Raw genomic sequence first — 18768 nt, 5'->3', positions numbered from 1 at the left:
GCAAAGTGAAATAAGAAAAACATTGAGATCAGAAACATTTTTCAGTTTCACCACTTGGCACTGAGAGGAGACTGTCACACTGTCTGTTGTCTGCTGCCTGGTCCACTGGCAGACTAGCACACTGATACACAACAACACACCAATGCGGAACAAAGCACTAGAACAACCACCAGCTGGCACTAGTAGGCTATCACATGTGCATCATACATCACACCAGATGTATTTTTATCTGGTGTCTCATTTGCTATGCATAATTTTAGTTATACTGAAGGGGACAATGGGATTTTAAAGAGTGATATATTATGTGTTTCTTTCACAAGTATTTCCACTGATACCTTCATTACAAAAGGTATCAGTAGATACAGCTCACTTTCTTTGTCTGCAGCATTCACAGCTCCTGCATCCCTCCCCCTCTGCTTCCTTACTGCGCACTGCTTCAGCACCATGGACAGTGGAGCTGCGTTGCCATGGTAACGTGCTGTCTGTTCGCTGGAGGTCGCGGTGAGCTCTGAAGCTGCCTGTAATTTAATATTACCCCCCCCCCCCACCCCCACCCCCCCCCTCCCACCTCATCCGCAGCATACAGACATTATCTGAGCATCCTCTGTCAAATATTATCGCTACCTCTGCCTACCAAGGGCTGATAATAATAGGAAATGAGATGCTCTGAAACAGTCTGGTAGCGTTGATGCAGCATGAGCGGAAATGATGGAGGCAGAAATGGGAGTAGGTGTTGCACAATGCGGCAGCGCTCGTGCACGCGCACGTATACGTTTGGCCTAATTCCAGAAGCAATACGTAGCTGTAGCATGTGGGAGGGGTGCGGAGATTCGGATTTTACTGTGTAGGTCACTTTGTTTCCTAGCTGCTGGTAGCGTGATTGTTAATTCATATCATGACTTATTCTGAATATTACCCTGCACTGCAGCAGCATGGAGCACACGGTACAATTGCATATGAACCACAATGTACAGCAGACATAAGAATAGGTTCATCATAGCTGCATTTGCAGGTTTAATCCATGAGATGTCACTGCTCACCTCTTCAACAGGAGAAAGATTGTGGGAGTGGGCTGAGTAGACCACACAGAGGAGAATGTGAGTGTGACAGCTTCCTACATTAGAACCAACACGATAGAGAATTAAATAACATTCTGTTTTACACATTTTAGTACCTTTTAAGAAAAAAAAATAAAATCTAAACAATAAAATTGCTGCCGTGCATTCGTTTTCTAATTGTTCACGTTCATTTCGACACAATTAGCTGCCGATAGTTATTCTCTGAAATATCTGTAGAAAATTTTTAATTAGTATTTACTTTCTTAAAAAATAATGGGAGGTTGCGTATCTACTGTGGCAACATTGCACTACAACGGGTAACGAAAACATAACAATAAATTAACATAGCTTGAAATATATTTGAGACATTTCCGAACCAAGGCAGCCTTTAACACACACAGTTTTTTTTAATGACCTTTTTCATAACTTCCACTTCTACTTGCATATAGTCTTAATGCAGATGTGGGGAAGAAATTCAGCAAATCCACACACGCACTGTAGGCTAAACTGGAAGAAACCTTATCGTCACCGCACCAGAGTGAAAGTGACAATGGGTGGTGCTGTTACACTATATATCACCACAGTGTCTGTGTGTGAGGGGGGATCTTTTTTACATGTGCATTCAGTAACGACCCAAAGAGACGGGTTGAAAGACCGGACTAAACAGCCTTCATTCAGAATGGTGGTTCCCGCAGACCATTATTGTTTATTATCCGTGAGAGAATACTAAAAAATCCATAACAATTTTGTTGACAGATAGAAGACCATTTTTTTCTCCAGAAATGGCGATAACGGACATCAAAGGACAATGGCTGGATGTGTGGATTTCTTTTTGTCTGGCTCTGCTGATTGTGACTAATTTGAAAGGAATCTCTGCTCAGATACGATATTCAATTCAGGAAGAAGTCAAATTAGGCACGGCAGTTGGAAATGTGGCCAAAGACCTTGGATTAGATATGGGACGATTGACGGATAGGAATCTTCGTGTCATTTCAGGAACAAAGCAGGATTTGTTTAAGGTAAATCCGAGAGATGGAGTTTTGTTAGTCAACGAGAGAATAGACAGGGAGGAGCTGTGTGTAAAAACGGCTCCATGCATCACAAATCTGAAAGCAGTTGTAGAAAATCCTCTCGAGATGCACCAAATAATAGTTGAAATACTCGATGTAAACGACAATTCTCCGAGATTTCCAGAAGAAAACTACACATTAGAAGTGCTAGAGTCCGCAATAGTTGGTTCTCGATTTCAAATGGAAGGAGCACACGACTTAGATGCTGGTTTGAATTCCTTACAATCATATAAGCTCAACCATAACCAGTATTTTCGCCTGGAAATCGAAGAATTTGGGGAGGATGGAAAGGTTCCATTTCTCATCTTACAGCGACCTTTGGATAGAGAACACGTCGCTCAACACTGGTTACTTTTAACAGCTAATGATGGAGGTAAACCTTCGAAATCTGGTACTATTAATATCACTGTCATTGTGTCTGATGTAAATGACAACTCACCCAAGTGTGATAAACAGAAATACACCATAACAATAAAGGAAAACGCACCTGCAGGGACATTTCTGCTGACAGTAAATGCATCTGACTCAGATGAGGGGATGAACAGTTTGATTGAATATTCTTTACGGAGTAAACTTAGAAGACTTTCATCTGAACCGTTTGATTTAAATAGCAGCACTGGCACACTTATATTGAAAGACGGCCTTGATTACGAGGAAAAGCAAGTCTATGAAATGAAGGTACTGGCTGCGGACAAAGGTGCTGTGTCTCTCTCCACACACTGCAACGTGGTTGTTAGAGTTGAAGACGTGAACGATAATAAACCCGAAATAGACATCACATCCCTTTCAAGTCGCATTCCAGAGGATGCACCTCCTGGCACGGTGGTGGCGTTGATGGATGTGACGGACCTTGACTCAGGTGTGAACGGACAGGTGGTCTGCAGTGTGCCCGGCCATTTACCTTTTGACTTAAATCCATCCCCGGACGGACAGTCATACTCTTTGGTCACGAAGGACTACCTAGATAAGGAAACCATGCATATATATAATATTACAATAACGGCTAAGGATTTAGGGAGCCCCGCCCTGTCATCTACGAAGGTAATACAGGTAGATGTGCTAGATGTTAATGACAATAGTCCTTTGTTCACTGAAAGCCCATATATTTTTTATGTGCCTGAAAACAAGAAGGCTGGAATTTCAATTTGTTCAGTGAGCGCAAGAGATGCTGATGGAGGCGAAAATGCGGAAGTCACATATTCACTCGACAGGAAGATTCCAGGACCCACTGTAACTTCTTTTTTGAATATAAATGAAGCCGATGGCACCATTTCCGCGCTAAAAGGTTTTGACTTTGAAACACTGAAAACTTTCCAGTTCCAAGTTGTTGCCACAGATTCTGGAACTCCGTCACTAAGCAGCAACGTCACAGTGAACGTGTTCATTCTGGATCAGAACGACAACGCTCCAGTCATCCTGTATCCAGTCAGCTCTAACGGTTCTGCTGAAGGTGTGGAGGAGATTCCCCGCAATGTGAACGCAGGACACTTGGTGACTAAAGTCAGAGCCTATGACGCTGATATAGGATATAACGGCTGGTTACTGTTTTCACTGCAGGAAGTTACTGACCACAGTCTCTTTGGTTTGGACCGCTATACAGGACAGATCAGAACACTTCGCTCATTCACAGAGACAGACGAAGCTGAGCATAAACTGGTCATACTGGTGAAAGACAATGGGAACGTTTCACTCTCAGCAACAGCTACTGTGGTTGTCAAAGTTGTGGAGCCCAAAGAGGCTTTTGCTGCTTCTGATGTTAAAAGTGCAACAAAGAATGAGGAGGAGAATAATGTGACTTTTTACCTGATGATAACTTTGGGCTCAGTTTCAACACTTTTTCTCATCAGTATCATCGTGCTGATTGCAATGCAGTGCTCCAAAACCACAGACTATACTTCTAAATATCTACAAGAGACTAATTATGATGGGACACTGTGTCACAGCATCCAGTACAGATCTGGAGACAAACGGTACATGCTAGTAGGACCCAGAATGAGTATAGGATCTACTATAGTCCCGGGCAGCCATGCGAATACACTAGTGCTCCCTGACAGGAGAGGGACATCTGGAGAGGTAAGACTTGAAAAACGTTTTATACAATATGTTTACAAACATACAATTCTGTGTTTTTGCTTTGCTTAAAGTTTGCTTCTCAGTGTGTCTTCAACGCATTTTGAACAGAGAAAAGTACAAAATATAAGTTGCAATACACAAACTTGTACGAGTTTGTTTGACATTCTATTGTATTTTTGTCTTGTCTCTTTAATCATAGGAAGTGTTCATTGACATAGGGATGTAAAAATGCAAGTTATTGCAAACTTTTGGATGTGGCAAGATAGCTCCGTCTATAACAGCCACTAACAGCCAGTCTCTCTTCATAAACATATAAGCTTATAACCATGATGAATACTAATCAATTTGAAATATGTTATTGTTATATATTGATATACGAGCTCATTCTTTGTCCCTAATAATGACCGCTGTCCATGGTGCTGAAATGAAACTGGTACCGTTTTCCAATTGTAGACTGTATTTGGGGATTTGTGGGTGGTGAGTTTTTGAATGTTAGGTCGCAGAACATAAAAACTCTCAGCATTCAGATATCAGATGTAAACGGCAACAGTCCACATTTCGACCAAACCCCTTCAGAGTTTCATCTTGTAAAAGATAACATTGTTGTTCATACAGAACATAGTGCACAACCAAGTTGAATTAAATTAAATAAACGTAATAAGCATTGTTTTTTAGAAGACTGTAACTGTAGAATTTTAACGTCTGACTGATGCGCGTTTTTTTTTCCACATATCAAGAGTAATTCTACGTACATTTTGTTTGCTACATAAAGTGAACAACTTGATCATGTTTGTTGTTTACATGCTTTAAATTGGGTAGATGCATTTTTAAATTAGAGTATAATAGTCTTAGTCCTACTTTCTCAATTACCACTAGATGTCAGTATTACATTGGTAAACCTAAGGACATCTCGTCCCTCCCCTCGTAAAGATTTTGTTTGCCCTCTGAGAAAAAGCAGAAAAAGCATTTGAACGGAGCTCGCCACTCGACCGAATTGTACTGTGCTTCATGTAAATATGCACACACAGTGTGCGTGATATAGACTTTTATTGCAGTTACGGATTTTTGTGTATTTATGTGTTGTTATATAACAATGGCGATCGAAAGGCCAACTCGAAGAAGGTTCTGCTCATGGATTGCTTTTCATTTGGCTCTACTGTTGTTCGTCGGAATACGGGCTTTGTCAGAAATAAGATACTCTATTCCAGAGGAGGTAAAAGATGGAACTGCTGTTGGAAATGTTGCGAAGGATCTTGGCCTTGATATCAGCTCTTTGTTTGACAGACGATTCCGCGTTGTTTCTGAATCTAAGGATGCATTTTTTGAGGTAAACCAGAACAATGGGGCTCTGTATGTCCACAAGAAAATCGACAGAGAGGAGCTCTGTCAGGGCAGTGGTGCCTGTCTAATGGAGCTAAAAGTGATAGTCGAAAACCCGTTGGAAATACACTACGTAATTGTAGAAATTACTGATGTAAATGATCACTCTCCTAGTTTTCCCGAGAAAGAACAAATATTTGAAATAGCTGAGCACACACTACCAGGAAGGAGATTTCAACTGCACACTGCTCGTGACCCCGATGCTGGAATTAACTCTATTCGTACATACACTTTGACGTCTAATGAACATTTTGAAGTAGATATCCGTCAAAGCGATGAGGATAAAATACCGTTTTTAGTGCTGAAGAAATCGTTAGACAGAGAACAAAAGGACAAACACACACTACTGGTTACAGCAGTTGATGGAGGCAAACCTCCAAGATCAGGGACACTGAATGTTTCCATTATTGTTCTTGATATTAATGACAACCGTCCGATATTTAGTCAGGAGATTTATCAAATAGAAATACAAGAAAATGTTCCAGTCGGTACTTCAATATTTCAAATGAATGCGACAGATCCCGATGAAGGCACCAATAGCGAAATTGAATACAGCCTCGGAAAAACTCTGAAGAAAAAAGTCTATGACATTTTTGAATTGGACAAATTAACCGGAGAGATTAGAGTTAAAGGAGTAGTGGACTATGAAGAAAACGACGTTTATAAACTGGATGTTGAGGCATCAGATAAAGGAACACCTCCACTGACAGGGGAGTGTAGAGTTATTATAAAGATAAAGGACGTTAATGATAATCCACCGGAAATAGAAGTGACATCACTGTCAAATACAGTGTCTGAAGACTCAAAACCTGGCACAATGATTTCTCTTATCAGTTTTAAGGATAAAGACTCTGGTGTCAATGGAAAAATAATATCGAGCATAACCTCAGACGTGCCTTTTGAGTTAAAACCCTCCTATAAGGAGAACATTTATTCAGTTGTCACGAAGGGATTTTTGGATCGAGAGGAGGTGTCACATTATGAAATAACAATAAAAGCCACCGATTGTGGTGAACCTCCCTTATCGACTTTTAAAACTCTCAGTATTCAGATATCAGATGTAAATGACAACAGTCCACAATTTTCTCAAAATCCAATACAGTTTTATCTGATAGAAAATAACGTTGCTGGAAATTCAATATTCTCTGTAAGCGCAACAGACAAAGACGTGAACGACAATGCAGCTATTTCATATCATATAGTTAGAGGAGGGAATCAAAATGACTTCATGTCTTTCCTAAATGTAAATTCTGATAACGGACACATTTCAGCTCTAAAAAGTTTTGACTTTGAAACACTGAAAACTTTCCAGTTCCAAGTTGTTGCCACAGATTCTGGAACTCCGTCACTAAGCAGCAACGTCACAGTGAACGTGTTCATTCTGGATCAGAACGACAACGCTCCAGTCATCCTGTATCCAGTCAGCTCTAACGGTTCTGCTGAAGGTGTGGAGGAGATTCCCCGCAATGTGAACGCAGGACACTTGGTGACTAAAGTCAGAGCCTATGACGCTGATATAGGATATAACGGCTGGTTACTGTTTTCACTGCAGGAAGTTACTGACCACAGTCTCTTTGGTTTGGACCGCTATACAGGACAGATCAGAACACTTCGCTCATTCACAGAGACAGACGAGGCTGAGCATAAACTGGTCATACTGGTGAAAGACAATGGGAACGTTTCACTCTCAGCAACAGCTACTGTGGTTGTCAAAGTTGTGGAGCCCAAAGAGGCTTTTGCTGCTTCTGATGTTAAAAGTGCAACAAAGAATGAGGAGGAGAATAATGTGACTTTTTACCTGATGATAACTTTGGGCTCAGTTTCAACACTTTTTCTCATCAGTATCATCGTACTGATTGCAATGCAGTGCTCCAAAACCACAGACTATACTTCTAAATATCTACAAGAGACTAATTATGATGGGACACTGTGTCACAGCATCCAGTACAGATCTGGAGACAAACGGTACATGCTAGTAGGACCCAGAATGAGTATAGGATCTACTATAGTCCCGGGCAGCCATGCGAATACACTAGTGCTCCCTGACAGGAGAGGGACATCTGGAGAGGTAAGAAAACAAAGTTTTACACAATGTTTACAAGCATACAATCATTAGTTTGTGCTTTGCTCAAAGTTAGCTTCTATCGTGCCTTTAAAGCCTTCACCACAGATTCAAGTACAAAACCTAACTCGCAACAAACCCCAAAATGTCTTAAGGCTATGTTCACACTTGGTGTCTTTGTTGACAAGGAAAAGTTGACTGGGGCGCTTTTGTAGTTAAAAAAAAAAAAAAAAAAAAGAACTTGCAGCGTTTTGGTTACAATAAGCAGCTGAGAGCGTCTTTTGTTGCTATAAGAACAACTACTGCCACAGTATCCTAGAGCGCCATGTGCTAACGTTAGATAAAACAAAGCGGTGGAGCGAGCTAGAGAAAGAAGAGAGAGAGAGAGCGGTACCGGTGCTACTAACTTAACGTTACATAGAAGAAAGCGAGTTCCCTGTACAGGGAGCACCCGGTCATATCATATAACTCGCTGTGCTCCGACTCGATTTTTTTCTTGCCGTCATGGAAACCACAGGTCTGGCTGCTCCGCTTGTCATCTGTCGGCTGTCAAAAAGCGCTTGACGTAGGGCGTTTTTTTTTTTTTTTTTTTTTTAGAAAAGTTGAACTTTTTTCAACATCATAAAGACGCCCTGAGCTGCAGAAAAAAAGTCGGCGGTGGCGTTTCAAAAAGCGCTCACGACTTTCTTGAAAACACGGTTAACTCCATATGATAATAATGTAAAACAGACGCTGGCAGCTTGAACAAAGACGCCAAATGTGAACACGTGAGTGTTGCTTTTGTGTACTGCTTGTACTAGGTTTGTTTGAATTAATATTATCTTTTGTTTGTTGTTCATCATACACAGTATTTGTTAACATAGAAAGGGATGTAAAAATGCAAATCAATGTAGCAAAATATTTGATGTGGCAAGATAGCACCGTCCATAACAGTCATTCTGTGATCTCTGCTCTCAGTGTTTGTGCCTCTTGTTCAGGCACATACGCAGTCAAAACCATGATGGATACTAATAAATGTGAAATACATAAAATAGCTCATTCTTTGTAAAGAGGGCAGTCTTTCCCATGATTATGGCAGCTGTCCATGGTGTTGACATTGGCATGTCGCTGTTTTCCAGCCAAAAAGAGCAAATGTAGTCTGTATTTGGGAATATGTGAGACGTGAGTTTTCTAACGAAACGTGTCAATATGTTGCAGTGTTTCTGTTGAGTTGTTTGGCAGCATGCATGGCTTTTGATATTAGAGGGAAAGGCTGGGCGACTACTTGTGTTTGCTGTCCATGGTGCTGAAACCTAAGGACATGTCAAACATAATTGCAATGTTAAAGAAACACAATACATATTATGTTTTAATGTGACTGAATAAGCCGCCTATATGTGCATGGCATATAAAAGAATGCATCACTTCAAACTTTGCATATGTGGTATGTAATATATAGTAAAGTTTGTTCTTAGAAATTACCTCTGGGTGTCACTATTACATCGGGAAACCATAGACGACTTTGTCCCTCCCCTTTCAAGGCTTTTGTTTCCTGCTGAATAGAACAAGTAAGGTGTTTGAATCAAGCACACCAGCCGATGAAATCACGCTTAGGATTTTTCAAAAATGCGATATTCAGCGTGTTGGACATAAATAACTGTTTGTCGAAGTAACCGGATCCTGTCTGCTATGTGTTGTTGGATAACGATGGGGACCGATACAAAAACTCGGACAAAGGACTGCTCCTGGTTTGCTTTTTATTTGGCTCTACTGCTGCTGTTCGGAAAACAGGCTTTGGCTCAGATAAGATACTCTATTCCAGAGGAGGTACAAGAGGGAACTGTTGTTGGAAATGTTGCGAAGGATCTTGGCCTTGAAATCACCTCTTTGATTGCTCGACGGTTCCGTGTTGTGTCTGGAAGTAAGGACGCTATTTTTGAAGTAAACCAGAATAATGGGGCTCTGTACGTCCACCAGCATATTGACAGAGAGGAGCTCTGTCAGGGCAGCGGTGCATGTCTAATGGAGCTAAAAATCCTTGTTGAGACCCCGTTAGAAATACACTACGTAGCTGTAGAAATTACTGATGTAAATGATCACTCTCCTAGTTTTCCCGAAAAAGAACAAAGATTTGAAATAGCTGAGCACACACTACCAGGAAGGAGATTTCAACTGCACACTGCTCGTGACCCCGATGCTGGAATTAACTCTATTCGTACATACACTTTGACAGCAAATGACCATTTTGAAGTAGATATCCGTCAAAGCGATGCGGGTAAGATACCGTTTTTAGTGCTGAAGAAATCGTTAGACAGAGAACAAAAGGACAAACACACACTACTGGTTACAGCAGTTGATGGAGGCAAACCTCCAAGATCAGGGACACTGAATGTTTCCATTATTGTTCTTGATAGTAATGATAACCGTCCGATATTTAGTCAGGATATTTATCAACTAGAAATATATGAAAACGTTTTAATAGGCACTTCAATATTTCAAATGAATGCAACGGATCTCGATGAAGGCACTAATGGAGAAGTTGAGTACAGCCTCGGAAAAACCTTGATGCGGAAAGTTTATGATATTTTTGATTTGGACAAATTAACCGGAGAGATTAGAGTTAAAGGAGTAGTGGACTATGAAGAAAACGACGTATATGAACTTAACATTGAGGCATCAGATAAAGCAACACCTCCACTGACAGGTGAGTGTAGAGTCATTATAAAGATAAAGGACGTTAATGATAATCCACCGGAAATAGAAGTGACATCACTGTCAAATACAGTGTCTGAAGACTCAAAACCTGGCACAGTTATTTCACTTATTAGTGTGACGGATAAAGACTCTGGTGTCAATGGAAAAATATTATCGAGCATAACCTCAGACGTGCCATTTGAGTTAAAGCCCTCCTATAAGGAGAACATTTATTCAGTTGTCACGAAGGGATTTTTGGATCGAGAGGAGGTGTCACATTATGAAATAACAATAAAAGCCACCGATTGTGGTGAACCTCCCTTATCGACTTTTAAAACTCTCAACATTCAGATATCAGATGTAAATGATAACAGTCCACAATTTTCTCAAAATCCAATACAGTTTTATCTGGTAGAAAATAACGTTGCGGGAAATTCAATATTCTCTGTAAGCGCAACAGACAAAGACGTGAACGACAATTCAGCTATTTCATATCATATAGTTAGAGGAGGGAATCAAAATGACTTCATGTCTTTCCTAAACATAAATCGTGATAACGGACACATTTCCGCTCTAAAAGGTTTTGACTTTGAAACACTGAAAACTTTCCAGTTCCAAGTTGTTGCCACAGATTCTGGAACTCCGTCACTAAGCAGCAACGTCACAGTGAACGTGTTCATTCTGGATCAGAACGACAACGCTCCAGTCATCCTGTATCCAGTCAGCTCTAACGGTTCTGCTGAAGGTGTGGAGGAGATTCCCCGCAATGTGAACGCAGGACACTTGGTGACTAAAGTCAGAGCCTATGACGCTGATATAGGATATAACGGCTGGTTACTGTTTTCACTGCAGGAAGTTACTGACCACAGTCTCTTTGGTTTGGACCGCTATACAGGACAGATCAGAACACTTCGCTCATTCACAGAGACAGACGAGGCTGAGCATAAACTGGTCATACTGGTGAAAGACAATGGGAACGTTTCACTCTCAGCAACAGCTACTGTGGTTGTCAAAGTTGTGGAGCCCAAAGAGGCTTTTGCTGCTTCTGATGTTAAAAGTGCAACAAAGAATGAGGAGGAGAATAATGTGACTTTTTACCTGATGATAACTTTGGGCTCAGTTTCAACACTTTTTCTCATCAGTATCATCGTGCTGATTGCAATGCAGTGCTCCAAAACCACAGACTATACTTCTAAATATCTACAAGAGACTAATTATGATGGGACACTGTGTCACAGCATCCAGTACAGATCTGGAGACAAACGGTACATGCTAGTAGGACCCAGAATGAGTATAGGATCTACTATAGTCCCGGGCAGCCATGCGAATACACTAGTGCTGCCTGACAGGAGAGGGACATCTGGAGAGGTAAATATATTTTTTAATTATTCACACTATTAAATTGTAGTCAATACGTTACAGAAGAAGATACATATTGTCATTACTTGTTTTTTGATACTGCTGGTGTGAAACTTTGCTGTCCATGGTGCTGAAATTCTGTTTTTTGTATTCAGAACACCGGTGTTCTGAATAAAGTTTGTATTAGTTAGTATCCTTATGTCCAGCCCCACGTTTTGTTTTAATCTAGAGTAAGTGACTCAATAGTGTGTTGTACAAAATAGTGCTGTGGAGAAGATTTACAATGTGTGCTACTGTTCTATCATGCCTCAATTACTTTTCTCCCGACATCATTTGAAGTCGACGAGGTCACATGTCGTTTAACAATGCATGCAACTGCAGGTGTTATTGTTTGTCTTATCAATTGTCCAATAACCGCATACCTGAGTTGCACGCTGATTGGGCGTTTTTGCGAAACATATACATTTTGTTAGACTTTCTGGAGGAGGCAGATTTAAGCATCCTGCACAGAGGGAGACCATTGGGGACGTTTTAATCCGCTCATTGCATGTCCTTTAGTGCTGGATTATGGACATCATGAAGGCATATAGACGTCGATTGTATTAGAGAAGAAGGTAGTGAAGTAAAACACTTGGGATAATATCGTATTGTAGCCCAGTGGTCACATGGTGTCAGTGTGGCATAGATAATGGTTGTGTTGCTCATTCAGCACAGGCCCTGCCCATCTCTGGATCATGTCTTATGGAGGTGGTATGCTGACGGAGTACACACTGTAGGCTATGTATCAAGCAATATGAATAGTAGTTAATATTTATATGTAAAAGCTTATATTTGAGAATCGTGAAATGGATCTAATCATACTTGGTCGATGAGCAACTGAATCACTGTATTTGCCTAACAGAAAGCCTTTATTTTTTGCTTCAAAATGGGAGAACGAGGACAAAGGCGCCGAGTGAACTGCTGGTGGGTTGCCGGGATTGTGTTGCTGTGCTTTGGGAAACGAATCTGGGCTCAGCTTAGATACTCTGTTCCAGAAGAAGTACAAGTGGGATACCCTGTTGGAAATATTGCCAAGGATCTAGGGCTTGACCTTAGCACTTTGAAAGACAGGCGGTTTCGTATTGTTTCGGGACCCAACCATGCTCTGTTTCAGTTAAATCAAAACACTGGAGTGTTGTATATTGGAAAAATCACGGACCGCGAAGAGCTATGCGATGGAATCAAGGTTTGTTTGATAAACCTGAAAATTGTTGTAGAAAGCCCACTGGAAATACATTACGTTGGCGTTGAAATAACAGATGTTAATGACCATTCACCGACTTTTCCAGAAAGCGAACAACGACTGGAAATAGCAGAGCATACTCCTCCAGGTACTCGTTTCCAAATCCATGCAGCTAGAGACCCTGATGTCGGTACACAGTCAGTCCGGTTATATAAGTTGAGCTCAAATGAATTTTTTGATATTGAAATCAGAGACAGCGAGGAGGACAAGATACCGTTTTTAGTGCTTAAAAAGCCTTTAGATAGGGAGCAAAAGGCAGAACACCGTTTAGTGTTAACGGCTCTTGATGGAGGCAGTCCGTTGAAATCTGGGAGCCTTAATTTAATTATTACCGTGCTAGATGCAAATGATAATCGCCCTGTGTTCAGCAAAGATATATATACTGTTTTATTAAATGAAAATGCCCCGATAGGAACTCTTGTTATACAATTAAACGCTACAGATTTAGATGATGGTTTAAACAGCGAAATTGAATACACGTTTGAAAAAACACAAAAGAAAAAAGTGCATGACACATTTGAATTAGATAGCGTCACTGGTGAGATTCGAGTGAAAGGAATAGTGGACTTTGAGGAAACAGAAATTTACAGACTAGATCTGCAGGCTTCAGATAAAGGCCAGCTACCTTGGACGGCCGAAAGTAGAGTTGTGATAAACATAAAAGATGTGAACGATAATCAGCCAGACATTGAAGTAACATCATTGTCCAATGTAGTCCCCGAGGATACAAAGCCTGGCACTGTTATCTCCCTCATCAGTGTTACGGACAGAGATTCTGGGGTTAATGGAAAAGTTGTTTGCAAAATTTTGCACAATGTTCCGTTTGATTTGACGCCATCCATTGAAGAAAACATGTACTCTCTTGTCACAAAAGGGCGTTTAGACAGAGAAATTGTGTCCCATTATGACATCACAATAACAGCTACTGACTGTGGTGAACCTCCACTTTCCGCTGTTAAAACCTTGAGTGTTCAGGTGTCAGATGTAAATGACAACAGACCACTTTTCAGTCAGAATCCAATTGAACTTTATTTGGTAGAAAACAATGCCCCGGGCGCATCAATATTTTCTGTAAGTGCTGCTGATAATGATCTGAATGAAAATGCAGCAATAGCATACCACATTGTGAGAGGTGATGGGCTGCATCGTGATATAACATCATTCCTAAATGTAAATCCAGATAATGGACACATTTCCGCGCTAAAAAGTTTTGACTTTGAAACACTGAAGACATTCCAGTTCCAAGTTGTTGCCACAGATTCTGGAACTCCGTCACTAAGCAGCAACGTCACAGTGAACGTGTTCATTCTGGATCAGAACGACAACGCTCCAGTCATCCTGTATCCAGTCAGCTCTAACGGTTCTGCTGAAGGTGTGGAGGAGATTCCCCGCAATGTGAACGCAGGACACTTGGTGACTAAAGTCAGAGCCTATGACGCTGATATAGGATATAACGGCTGGTTACTGTTTTCACTGCAGGAAGTTACTGACCACAGTCTCTTTGGTTTGGACCGCTATACAGGACAGATCAGAACACTTCGCTCATTCACAGAGACAGACGAGGCTGAGCATAAACTGGTCATACTGGTGAAAGACAATGGGAACGTTTCACTCTCAGCAACAGCTACTGTGGTTGTCAAAGTTGTGGAGCCCAAAGAGGCTTTTGCTGCTTCTGATGTTAAAAGTGCAACAAAGAATGAGGAGGAGAATAATGTGACTTTTTACCTGATGATAACTTTGGGCTCAGTTTCAACACTTTTTCTCATCAGTATCATCGTGCTGATTGCAATGCAGTGCTCCAAAACCACAGACTATACTTCTAAATATCTACAAGAGACTAATTATGATGGGACACTGTGTCACAGCATCCAGTACAGACCTGGAGACAAACGGTACATGCTAGTAGGACCCAGAATGAGTATAGGATCTACTATAGTCCCGGGCAGCCATGCGAATACACTAGTGCTCCCTGACAGGAGAGGGACATCTGGAGAGGTAAGAAAACAAAGTTTTACACAATGTTTACAAGCATACAATCATTAGTTTGTGCTTTGCTCAAAGTTTGCTTCTTATCATGCCTCTAAAGCCTTCACCACAGAGAAAAGTACAAAATATAACTCGCAACAAACCCAAAAATGTGTTAAGTGTGTTGCTTTCTTGTACTGTTCTAATAGGTTTGTTTGAGTTAATATTATATTTGTTTGTCGTGTATCATACAAAGTGCTTGTTAACATAGAAAGGGATGTACAAATGTAAGTCAATGTAGCAAAGCTATTTGATGTGGCAAGATAGCACCGTCCATAACAGTCACTGTGCTTACTACTCTCAGTGGTGTGTATCTTGTTAATGTATGTTGAAAACTAACACATTTGAAATACATAAAAGAGTTAATTCTTTTTAAAGACGACAGTATTTTCACTGATTACGGCAGCTGTCCATGGTGTTGACATTAAAATGTGCTAGTTTTCTAGCCAAATAGAGTAAATATAGTCTGTATTCGGGAATATGTGAGAAGTGTGTTTTCTAACGAAACTTTTGAATATGCTGCAGTGTTTCTCTTGAGTTTTTTTGGCATTATACATGGGCATAGTTGTGTTAATACTTCACTTTTGATATTAGAGGGAAAGGCTGAGCGACTATTTGTGTTTTCTGTCCATGGTGCTGAAACGCATGGACATGTCAAACAGTAATGCAATGTTAAAGAAACACAATAAACATTATTTTTAAGGTAATTAACTAAGCATATTGGTACATGGCATCTGCAAGAATGCATCACTTCAAACTTTGTATGGTATGTAATATGTAGTACAGTTTTGTTCTTAGAAATTACCTCTGGGTGTCACTATTACATCGGGAAACCATAGACGACTTTGTCCCTCCCCTTTCAAGGCTTTTGTTTCCTGCTGAATAGAACAAGTAAGGTGCTTGAATCAAGCACACCAACCGATGAATTCACGCTTACCATTTTGCAAATATGCGATATTCAGCGTGTTGGACATAAATAACTGTTTGTCGAAGTAACCGGATCCTGTCTGCATATGTGTTGTTTGATAACGATGGGGACCGATACAAAAACTCGGACAAAGGACTGCTCCTGGTTTGCTTTTTATTTGGCTCTACTGCTGCTGTTCGGAAAACAGGCTTTGGCTCAGATAAGATACTCTATTCCAGAGGAGGTACAAGAGGGAACTGTTGTTGGAAATGTTGCGAAGGATCTTGGCCTTGAAATCACCTCTTTGATTGCTCGACGGTTCCGTGTTGTGTCTGGAAGTAAGGACGCTATTTTTGAAGTAAACCAGAATAATGGGGCTCTGTACGTCCACCAGCATATTGACAGAGAGGAGCTCTGTCAGGGCAGCGGTGCATGTCTAATGGAGCTAAAAATCCTTGTTGAGACCCCGTTAGAAATACACTACGTAATTGTAGAAATTATTGATGTAAATGATCACTCTCCTAGTTTCCCTGAAAAAGAACAAAGATTTGAAATAGCTGAACAAACATTACCCGGAAAGCGATTTCAACTGCACACTGCTCGTGACCCCGATGCTGGAATTAACTCTATCAGCACATACACTTTGACAGCAAATGGCCATTTTGAAGTCAATATCCGTCAAAGCGATGCGGGTAAGATACCGTTTTTAGTGCTGAAGAAATCGTTAGACAGAGAACAAAAGGACAAACACACACTACTGGTTACAGCAGTTGATGGAGGCAAACCTCCAAGATCAGGGACACTGAATGTTTCCATTATTGTTCTTGATATTAATGACAACCGTCCGATATTTAGTCAGGAGATTTATCAAATTTCAATACAAGAAAACGTCGCCGCCGGCACTTCAATATTTAGAATGAATGCAACGGATCCCGATGAAGACAGTAATGGAGAAATTGAATACAGCCTCGGAAATACCTTGAAGCGGCAAGTTTATAATATTTTTGATTTGGACAAATTAACCGGAGAGATTAGAGTTAAAGGAGTAGTGGACTATGAAGAAAATGACGTATATGAACTTGACATTGAGGCATCAGATAAAGGAACACCTCCACTGACAGGTGAGTGTAGAGTTATTATAAAGATAAAGGACGTTAATGATAATCCACCGGAAATAGAAGTGACATCACTGTCAAATACAGTGTCTGAAGACTCAAAACCTGGCACAGTTATTTCACTACTTAGCGTGACGGATAAAGACTCTGGTGTCAATGGGAAAATTATTTCATACATATCGAATGACGTGCCTTTCGAATTAAAGCCCTCTTTTAAGGAAAACACATATTCAGTTGTCACGAAGGGATTTTTGGATCGAGAGGAGGTGTCACATTATGAAATAACAATAAAAGCCACCGATTGTGGTGAACCTCCCTTATCGACTTTTAAAACCCTCAGTATTCAGATATCAGATGTAAATGATAACAGTCCACATTTCGACCAAAATCCATTACAGTTTTATCTTTTAGAAAATAACGTTCCCGGAAATTTTATTTTTTCAATAAGTGCAACCGACAATGATATGAATGACAACGCAGCTATTTCATATCATATAGTGAGAGAACGGAGTCAGAATGATATGTCTTTCCTAAACATAAATTCTGATAACGGACACATTTCAGCTCTAAAAAGTTTTGACTTTGAAACACTGAAAACGTTCCAGTTCCAAGTTGTTGCCACAGATTCTGGAACTCCGTCACTAAGCAGCAACGTCACAGTGAACGTGTTCATTCTGGATCAGAACGACAACGCTCCAGTCATCCTGTATCCAGTCAGCTCTAACGGTTCTGCTGAAGGTGTGGAGGAGATTCCCCGCAATGTGAACGCAGGACACTTGGTGACTAAAGTCAGAGCCTATGACGCTGATATAGGATATAACGGCTGGTTACTGTTTTCACTGCAGGAAGTTACTGACCACAGTCTCTTTGGTTTGGACCGCTATACAGGACAGATCAGAACACTTCGCTCATTCACAGAGACAGACGAGGCTGAGCATAAACTGGTCATACTGGTGAAAGACAATGGGAACGTTTCACTCTCAGCAACAGCTACTGTGGTTGTCAAAGTTGTGGAGCCCAAAGAGGCTTTTGCTGCTTCTGATGTTAAAAGTGCAACAAAGAATGAGGAGGAGAATAATGTGACTTTTTACCTGATGATAACTTTGGGCTCAGTTTCAACACTTTTTCTCATCAGTATCATCGTGCTGATTGCAATGCAGTGCTCCAAAACCACAGACTATACTTCTAAATATCTACAAGAGACTAATTATGATGGGACACTGTGTCACAGCATCCAGTACAGATCTGGAGACAAACGGTACATGCTAGTAGGACCCAGAATGAGTATAGGATCTACTATAGTCCCGGGCAGCCATGCGAATACACTAGTGCTCCCTGACAGGAGAGGGACATCTGGAGAGGTAAGACTTTAAAAACAAAGTTTTACACAATAGTTTTACAAGCATACAATTTTTTGTCTGTGCGTTGCTCAAAGTTTGCTTCTCATCATGTTTGTCAAGCTGTTACCACAAAGAAAAGTACCAAATATAACTGGCAACAAACTCAAGTATGTCTTAAGTGTGTTGCTTTTTTGTACGGATTCTACTAGGTTTTTTTTTAAGTTAATATCTTTTATTTCTCGTACCATACAAAGTGCGTATTAAGATACAAAGGGATGTAAAAAAGGCAAGTCAATGAAGAAAATATTTGTATGTGGCAAGATAGCTCCGTCTATAAAAGCAACTGTGCTCTCTAATCTCAGTGTTTGTGTATCTTATTCATGTATATACCTTTCATAATCATGATGAAAACTAACACATTTGA

General features: G+C 40.6%; 5 protein-coding genes across 5 annotated transcripts; all 5 read left to right on the top strand.

The window, feature by feature from the left end:
* Window positions 1–1682: 1682 nt before the first annotated feature.
* On the top strand, window positions 1683–4270 carry LOC116052677 (protocadherin alpha-8-like). Its single transcript, XM_031303485.2, has one exon. It carries the CDS (start codon window positions 1841–1843, stop codon window positions 4268–4270), a length of 2430 nt encoding a protein of 809 aa, XP_031159345.1. The 5' UTR covers window positions 1683–1840.
* An 899-nt stretch (window positions 4271–5169) lies between these two features.
* Window positions 5170–7697, top strand: LOC116052676 (protocadherin alpha-3-like). The gene has a single exon (XM_031303484.2). It carries the CDS (start codon window positions 5277–5279, stop codon window positions 7695–7697), a length of 2421 nt encoding a protein of 806 aa, XP_031159344.1. The 5' UTR covers window positions 5170–5276.
* A 1353-nt stretch (window positions 7698–9050) lies between these two features.
* On the top strand, window positions 9051–11717 carry LOC116052675 (protocadherin alpha-8-like). Its single transcript, XM_036000462.1, has one exon. The coding sequence runs from the start codon at window positions 9312–9314 to the stop codon at window positions 11715–11717; it is 2406 nt and encodes an 801-aa protein (XP_035856355.1). The 5' UTR covers window positions 9051–9311.
* A 697-nt stretch (window positions 11718–12414) lies between these two features.
* LOC116052674 (protocadherin gamma-C3-like) lies at window positions 12415–15015 on the top strand. Its single transcript, XM_036003115.1, has one exon. It carries the CDS (start codon window positions 12601–12603, stop codon window positions 14998–15000), a length of 2400 nt encoding a protein of 799 aa, XP_035859008.1. The 5' UTR covers window positions 12415–12600; the 3' UTR covers window positions 15001–15015.
* An 881-nt stretch (window positions 15016–15896) lies between these two features.
* Window positions 15897–18413, top strand: LOC116052691 (protocadherin alpha-8-like). Its single transcript, XM_031303500.2, has one exon. It carries the CDS (start codon window positions 15996–15998, stop codon window positions 18375–18377), a length of 2382 nt encoding a protein of 793 aa, XP_031159360.1. The 5' UTR covers window positions 15897–15995; the 3' UTR covers window positions 18378–18413.
* Window positions 18414–18768: the final 355 nt, after the last annotated feature.

Source organism: Sander lucioperca, chromosome 1 (genome assembly GCF_008315115.2).
Source record: "Sander lucioperca isolate FBNREF2018 chromosome 1, SLUC_FBN_1.2, whole genome shotgun sequence".
Lineage (NCBI taxonomy): Eukaryota > Metazoa > Chordata > Actinopteri > Perciformes > Percidae > Sander > Sander lucioperca.
Note: the sequence above shows the minus strand (reverse complement) of the source record. Positions and strands in the feature narration are given on the sequence as shown.

Coding starts and splice junctions, on each gene's coding strand:
- LOC116052691 (XM_031303500.2), top strand. CDS start 15,996: ATGTGTTGTTTGATAACGATGGGGACCGATACAAAAACTCGGACAAAG.
- LOC116052676 (XM_031303484.2), top strand. CDS start 5,277: ATGTGTTGTTATATAACAATGGCGATCGAAAGGCCAACTCGAAGAAGG.
- LOC116052677 (XM_031303485.2), top strand. CDS start 1,841: ATGGCGATAACGGACATCAAAGGACAATGGCTGGATGTGTGGATTTCT.
- LOC116052674 (XM_036003115.1), top strand. CDS start 12,601: ATGGGAGAACGAGGACAAAGGCGCCGAGTGAACTGCTGGTGGGTTGCC.
- LOC116052675 (XM_036000462.1), top strand. CDS start 9,312: ATGTGTTGTTGGATAACGATGGGGACCGATACAAAAACTCGGACAAAG.